The sequence below is a fragment of the Haliotis rufescens genome, unplaced genomic scaffold, assembly GCF_023055435.1.
Source record: "Haliotis rufescens isolate VD_foot unplaced genomic scaffold, xgHalRufe1.0.p SCAF_5, whole genome shotgun sequence".
Taxonomy (NCBI): Eukaryota; Metazoa; Mollusca; class Gastropoda; order Lepetellida; family Haliotidae; genus Haliotis; species Haliotis rufescens.
The window spans coordinates 18,598,930-18,607,163 of record NW_025964223.1 but is presented as its reverse complement, the minus strand read 5'-3'; the positions used below and the strand labels follow the sequence as shown (position 1 = coordinate 18,607,163).

Sequence of the window (8,234 nt, the reverse complement as noted above, 5' to 3'; positions counted from 1 at the left end):
GCGGAAAGTTACATTTTCTGCAAATCTTTCTGCAGTCGCAGAATTTGTCTTGAAATGATAAAACACTGACAGCAACCTTCCAAAGTTAGCAGCTAAAATCTTACAGTACTAATACAGAATAGTCTAGAAGTGTATTTGTATAGTACACTGTAGGATGTAAATTTTCTCCGTTTGTGACATGCCTGGTTTGGAAGGTTGTATTGTGTGTGTTTTATCATCGGCTAGATCACATACTTGTCTACAAATGACAACAATTTGACATGCACAGTGACGTCACAGTTTATTAAAAATTTATGATTTATTATATACATCTGTACAATAGTATTTTCAGGAAATGTCATGACAATATGATATCCATGTTGCCGATTGTTTCTCATGCATATGCCTTAAATGAAATATGACACTGTTTACAGGGCTGAGAACCTTCTGCAGGTCCACAAGAGTCCGCAAATTTTAGTGACATCAAATTTGTTAAAATCTGATGGATTCCCCAATAAACGCCCCCAAATTACGGACCACACTACAATGCAACAACGTTTCAGCTGAAAAGGAAAATATTCATTCTCCTCCCTGTGTTTAGTACATGATAATTTCAATCATAAATTGAGCACTTTGTAAATGTGAAAATCATGATTCCCTGTTTTCCATGTTGAAATTTTAGGATTTTAATTCTCACCCTAATCAGCGTTCCCATTTACCAGTAATAACCAGTTTTTTACTGGTAAAATTAGGCTTGGACCGGTAATTCATGTGACTGCCAGTCCCTTTGGACCGGCAAATAAAGTACCTTATAAATCTTTGTTGTTGAACAAAACTTTATATTCATATAAGTACATTTTTCGAACAAAGTCAGCTTGTCTGTTACCATCAGTGTTTCCCCTTGTCCATTTCTAGGTGAAATATCCATTAGTAGCTACTTTGTCTCGAAATACAAAAAAGGGGAGAAAATTGTGACTGAAGTTTGTGTGAATGACCTATAGATCTAACTAAGTTACTTCAGAGATGACATCTTTTCACTGAAGAAATATAACCAAATAATTTTCATACGTTTTTTTATTTGTTGAAAGTTGAGACTGGCAAAAATTTGGGGGACTGGTAATTTTAAGAGTTGCCAGTCCACAAGGACTGGCAGTTTCAAAAGCCAGCGGGAACACTGCCCTCATAGACAAGCATGATCAGTAATGAACTGATATGGAATAACACCAAATCTGCATTCAACTACATTTCCCACACTAAATACCTCATAGTACTGAAATCTGACAGAGACTGAAGTGACCACAGACACCTACTTGTGTCATTTTGGCAGAAGGTGTTGGTGAGCACGGAGTTCGTCTGCTGTTAACGGCATGGCATCAACATTCACTCTCCTCACTGTGGGTTGAGCATTAGTTGGCCTTTTCCTCACAACGTGAACTTTCTGAGCCTTGGCCTCATTCTGGGAGTCGGACTGTAGCTGGTGCAGCTTCACCTCCAGGTCACTTGGTTGGGTCAGGACTGGCAGGGCAGGAGGGTGGTCCGGCTTGGAGGGTGGGTTCTCTGGCACTTGTTGATTTGGTCCAGTGACAGACAGGGCTCTCCTTGGGAGGGAATGTTTAACACATGTAAGACACTGACAGACAGGGCTCTCCTTGGGAGGGAAAGTTGAACACATGTAAGACACTGGCAGACAGGGCTCTCCTTGGGAGGGAATATTGAACACATGTAAAACACTGACAGAAAGGGAGGGAATGTTTAACACGTAAGACACTGACAGACAGGGCTCTCTTTTTTTATCCCCCGCCCAACAAAGTTGGCGTGGGATATAGAAACAGGCTCCGTCCATCTCGTTTCGTTTCTGGAGCATAACTCAGAAACTGTTAAATATCTTTTCAGGAAACTTTGCATGTCTGTCCGGTACATGCTGAACTGGTGCCTTTTGCTATTTAGAAATTTTAGAAATTTACATTTTTAACGTTTCCATGGAAACAAGATAAAACTAGGGTTCTGTTAGGGTAGGGTTCGTTTCCGGAGCATAACTCAGAAACCGTTCAATTCTTTTTCATGAAACTTTGCATGTCTGTCAGGTACATGCTGAACTGGTGCCTTTTGCTATTTAGAAATTTTCGAAATTTACATTTTTTACGTTTCCATGGCAACAAGATGGACTTAGGTTCCAAACTCTTCTTTTTTTTTCAATTTCCATGACAAGTTCCACCTCGGATAAAAAAGGTTAGGGTTTGTTTAGATTTAATTATGTCATAAATTCTGCAGCAGGGGCGGGGGATATAGCCACGTTAGTGGCAAACTCTTGTTAAGACTAGCCACCCACCCTCTCCCTATAAAAAATGACCAGTCCCTAAAAACTGTTTACATTTGCTGTATTGTACAGGTAGAGATTGGGTATTGCTGTATTGTACAAGAAGAGATTGGGTATTGCTGTGTTGTACAGGTAGAGATTGGGTATTGCTGTATTGTACAGGAAGAGATTGGGTATTGCTGTGTTGTACAGGTAGAGATTGGGTATTGCTGTGTTGTACAGGTAGAGATTGGGTATTGCTGTATTGTACAGGTAGTGATTAGGTATTGCTGTCTTGTACAGGTAGAGATTAGGTATTGCTGTGTTGTACAGGTAGAGATTGGGTATTGCTGTGTTGTACAGGTAGATATTGGGTATTGCTGTGTTGTACAGGTAGAGATTGGGTATTGCTGTGTTGTACAGATAGAGATTGGGTATTGCTGTGTTGTACAGGTAGAGATTGGGTATTGCTGTGTTGTACAGGTAGAGATTGGGTATTGCTGTGTTGTACAGGTAGAGATTGGGTATTGCTGTTGTACAGGTAGAGATTTGGTATTGCTGTGTTGTACAGGTAGAGATTGGGTATTGCTGTTGTACAGGTAGAGATTGGGTATTGCTGTGTTGTACAGGTAGAGATTGGGTATTGCTGTGTTGTACAGATAGAGATTGGGTATTGCTGTGTTGTACAGGTAGAGATTAGGTATTGCTGTGTTGTACAGGTAGCTGCATCAAGTTGCTGTACGTACCATGTGGCAATGATTGTCCCGAGGTCATCCAGGACTTGACCGGCAGTCATCCGAGTCTGTGGTTCAAGCACCAGCAGTCTCTGGATCACAAGCACTGTTGCCTTGCTCACCCGCCCATCACTGACAACATACACAACATTCAGGCTTAACTCTGAAGAAAAGTCCGAAGAATATTTACATCATATTTCCAGCACAAGTTGCCTTGTGAAACAACATGGTAGTAGAATAAAATTTGTTTTGTTTGTTTTTTAACGCAGCACTGAGCAATATTCCAGCTATATGACGACAGTCTGTAAATAATTGAGCCTGGACAGACAATCCAGTGATTGACAGCATGAGAATCGATCTACGCATTTGGGATACAATGACATGCTTCAACCAAGTCAGTGAGCCTGACCACCCGATCCCGTTAGTCGCCTCTTACGACTAGCACAGTCGCCTTTTACAGCATGCTTGGTTTGCTGAAGACCTATTCTACCCCGAATTCTTCACGGGCCTAGTTCCCTGTTAACAGTCCCATGCTCGCAACCGCTCACTTTATATTATATTATATTATACATTATTATACCGCAGGTGTCCATGTACCAGTATCTGCTTAAATGCGGTTTTATTTGTTCCCTGACCAGTGGATCTGTTAGCATTTCAGTTATCATTCTCAACTCCCTGGGGAGTATACAACCCAAGATGCCCAGGGGCACTGGAAGATTTTTACATCCGCCTCATATATCGGGTACCAATTCCAACATGTGAACTAAGTCACCTGCCCTGGGGGACACCACACGTGTTGACACTTGTGTTCTTGGTGTATGTACGTATTCGTGTTTCCACCATCTGGTCATCTACCATTGGAGGAGTGGGTTCTTTTGAGTGCACAGGGTGTATGTACAGCACTGCACACAGCTCACCCATTCCAGAGACTTACTTGGGTATGCTGTACTCTGCAGACTTGATTTTCCTGAAGAGTTCCGTGGGCAGACTGTCGTAGAAGGGGAACTGGCCATACAACATGGTGAACAGCACCACACCGAGAGCCCACATGTCGCTTGGTTTGCCCAGGTAGGGCTTGCCTGACAACAAGACATCGACACTTGTGAATGTCATGGATAAAACATTAATTAGTGACAGGAAAACTGATTCCGGGATCGAAAGTGAGAGAATGAGAGGGAGGAGTATGGTTTTACGCCGCTTTTAGCAATATTCCAGCAATATCGAGTCTGGACCAGACAATCCAGTGATTGATATCATGAGCATCGATCCACGCAATTGGGATCAATGACATGCTTCAACCAAGTCAGCGAGCCTGACCACCCGATCCCGTTAGTCGCCTTTTATGATAAGCACAGTCGCCTTTTACGACAAGAATGGGTTGCTGAAGACCTATTCTAACCCGGATCTAAATAATGGATATAGCGAACTCACTTTGTGGTGCGGTGTGTACTCTGTCAATGATAATGTTTAATTGTATGACAAACTGTTAATCCCTGAGCTGAGCTTCTCACATGTCACCAATCTGCCTATCAAAATATCCGCGGCCAAACGCTGCCATTCAAAGCATCAATAAACAATTGAGTGAGTATGGTTTTACGCCGCTTTTAGCAATATTCCAGCAATATCACGGCGGGGGGCACCAGAAATGGGCTTCTCACATTGTACCCATGTCGGGAATCGAACCCGGGTCTTCGGCGTGACGAGCGAATGCTTTAACCACTAGGCTCCCCGACAGCCCCCGGGATAGAAAGTGTGCCACAAGGCATTCATTACGATGTCTACATGTGTTCTTTAGAATTTGTAAATTTTCTAATAAATTGTATATTTATATACTTATCCTATCTCAGACTGTGACATCGTTATTAATACCACACACTCTTCGTGGTAATGGTAAACTTTAGTTGTGAAGTCGTGTATTTAAATTTTATAAATTAAAAAAATAAATAAAAAAAATTCTCTGTTCAAGTTCACCAGATTATATGTACTAAGTTTGAGATGAATCCACTGAATAGTTTAAGAGAAATCGCGCGGACAAAGCTTTCAGATGGACAGACAGACAGATGGCGGACGGACGGACAGAACCTTGGTATAAATACCGGTAATCGGTATAATTAAACCATGAATATGTATATTAACTCTTTTAATGTGGCCTACCACTGAGGACATCAGGGCTGATGTAGGCGGGGCTGCCTCGCTGATCACGCAGGAGGTCACTCTCCGACACCAGGTGTTTGCCGAGACAGAAGTTGGTGATGGTGATGCGACGAGTCCGCATGTTGAGCATCATGTTGCCCAGCTTCAGGTCTCGGTGAACGATGTTCTTCTGCAGACAACAACATGCAACACCATAGTCACTTGCATATCTACACAACAATTGCATATCTACCCAGCAATTGCATATCTACCCAGCAATTGCATGTCTGACCAGCAATTGTATATCTGACCAGCAATTGTATACCTGACCAGCAAATGCATATCTACCCAGCAATTGTATATCTACACAGCAAATGCATATCTGACCAGCAATTGTATATCTGACCAGCAAATGCATATCTGACCAGCAATTGTATATCTACACAGCAAATGCATATCTGACCAGCAATTGTATATCTACACAGCAATTGCATATCTACCCAGCAATTGTATATCTACACAGCAAATGCATATCTACCCAGCAATTGTATATCTACACAGCAAATGCATATCTGACCAGCAATTGTATATCTGACCAGCAAATGCATATCTGACCAGCAATTGTATATCTACACAACAATTGCATATCTGACCAGCAATTGTATATCTACACAGCAAATGCATATCTACCCAGCAATTGTATATCTACACAGCAAATGCATATCTACCCAGCAATTGTATATCTACACAGCAAATGCATATCTGACCAGCAATTGTATATCTACACAGCAATTGCATATCTGACCAGCAATTGGATATCTACACAGCAATTGCATATCTGACCAGCAATTGTATACCTGACCAGCAATTGCATATCTACCCAGCAATTGTATATCTACACAGCAAATGCATATCTGACCAGCAATTGTATATCTACACAGCAAATGCATATCTGACCAGCAATTGTATATCTACACAGCAATTGCATATCTGACCAGCAATTGTATATCTACACAGCAAATGCATATCTACCCAGCAATTGTATATCTACACAGCAAATGCATATCTACCCAGCAATTGTATATCTACACAGCAAATGCATATCTGACCAGCAATTGTATATCTACACAGCAATTGCATATCTGACCAGCAATTGTATATCTGACCAGCAATTGCATATCTGACCAGCAATTGTATACCTGACCAGCAATTGCATATCTACCCAGCAATTCTATATCTACACAGCAATTGCATATCTGACCAGCAATTGTATACCTGACCAGCAATTGCATATCTACCCAGCAATTCTATATCTACACAGCAAATGCATATCTGACCAGCAATTGTATATCTACACAGCAAATGCATATCTGACCAGCAATTGTATATCTACACAGCAATTGCATATCTGACCAGCAATTGTATATCTGACCAGCAATTGTATACCTGACCAGCAATTGCATATCTACCCAGCAATTCTATATCTACACAGCAAATGCATATCTGACCAGCAATTGTATATCTACACAGCAAATGCATATCTGACCAGCAATTGTATATCTACACAGCAAATGCATATCTACCCAGCAATAGTATATCTACACAGCAAATGCATATCTACCCAGCAATTGTATATCTACACAGCAATTGCATATCGGAACAGCAATTGTATATCTACACAGCAATTGCATATCGGAACAGCAATTGTATACCTGACCAGCAATTGCATATCTACCCAGCAATTCTATATCTACACAGCAAATGCATATCTGACCAGCAATTGTATATCTACACAGCAAATGCATATCTGACCAGTAATTGTATATCTACACAGCAATTGCATATCTGACCAGCAATTGTATATCTACACAGCAATTGCATATCTGACCAGCAATTGTATATCTGACCAGCAATTGTATATCTACCCAGGAATTGCATGTCTACCCACCAATTGTATATCTACCCAGGAATTGCATGTCTACCCACCAATTGTATATCCCTGAACCTGGGGAACTATTGGATTATAATAGGCTCTCATGAGTGAGTGAGTGAGTGAGTGAGTGAGTGAGTGAGTGAGTGAGTTTAATGCCGCTCTCAACAGTATTCCAGTTACACCATGGCATGTCAGCTTAATATGGGCGTTGACATCTTCAGCGAAACCCTGGAGCACGGGTATGTAGCTGACAAACCTAGAAACATTGTCGTTGTGAAATCGGATTCCAACCCATCATCATAGATAAAAGATTAAATGTCGCATTAAGGCTTAAAAAATATATAATAGTCTTGGTTCTCAGGTACCACCTGCAACATCATAAAGTCTGAAGCACATTTTGTTTATATTTCCATTTTCCAAAACAATAAAAAAAATCCCAATACTTAAAAACAATGCAATCCAGTATAGCACACAGTTACTTCCCTTTACATGTGCACTGCTTTACTGCACATCTCGCATTATGGTCATGGCGGCAATAGGAGTTTGTATGCTTATTTATGTAGGGAGGCCCTTTCCCAGGTTGATGGTACACAACTGTTTATTTGGTAACATTCTAGTTTTAACAAGACAAAAAAACACTGCCCACCAGCTATATATTTTCAAAAGTCATTGCCTGAGAACCAATTTTTTTATTTTTTTAATCCTAAGAAAGAGAGAACAAAAGGAATAAAGTTGGTCTATGTACAGGAGTGTTCATGATTCTTCAGCCAGTTCACAATCACAAGTCTGGCTTGTGTGAATCGTGTCCAAACTGACCTTATGCAGACTGTCAACCACACGCACAATGTCGTAGAAGATGACGATGGCTTCCTTCTCGGAGAGCTTCTTCTCCTTGATGACGTAGTGCTGGAGGTTGATGAGGTCCGCTGTCATGGTGCTGAAGTCGTGAGGGATCAGACAGTCGAGGACCAGACACAGACGCTTCCGGCGGCGCCCAGTGTACTCCACCAGGCCGTTGTTGTCTACAGACTGGGTCTCCTCCAGACACTCATCCTGAAGGAAGTATGAATAACTCATTTTTAATGCAGAAGGAAGGGTGTTGCTGGTAGACAGGGTGAGGCAGGAGTGAAGACAGGCTGAGGCAGTACAGTAGACAGGG

The 8,234-nt window shown here is 41.4% G+C and overlaps 1 protein-coding gene across 2 annotated transcripts in view; it reads right to left on the bottom strand.

Moving 5' to 3' along the window:
* Positions 1-263: 263 nt before the first annotated feature.
* The window catches only part of LOC124145185 (serine/threonine-protein kinase 40-like), a 38,853-nt gene continuing 30,882 nt past the window's right edge, over positions 264-8,234 (bottom strand). For both annotated transcript variants that reach the window (XM_048384640.1, XM_048384639.1), the window contains 5 exons: positions 7,892-8,128; positions 5,164-5,332; positions 3,944-4,088; positions 3,022-3,141; positions 264-1,577 (listed from right to left, as the gene is read on the bottom strand). In XM_048384640.1, coding sequence (XP_048240597.1) covers positions 1,295-1,577; positions 3,022-3,141; positions 3,944-4,088; positions 5,164-5,332; positions 7,892-8,128 — 954 coding nt within the window. In that variant the 3' untranslated portion in view covers positions 264-1,294. The remainder of the gene's footprint in view (positions 1,578-3,021; positions 3,142-3,943; positions 4,089-5,163; positions 5,333-7,891; positions 8,129-8,234) is intronic.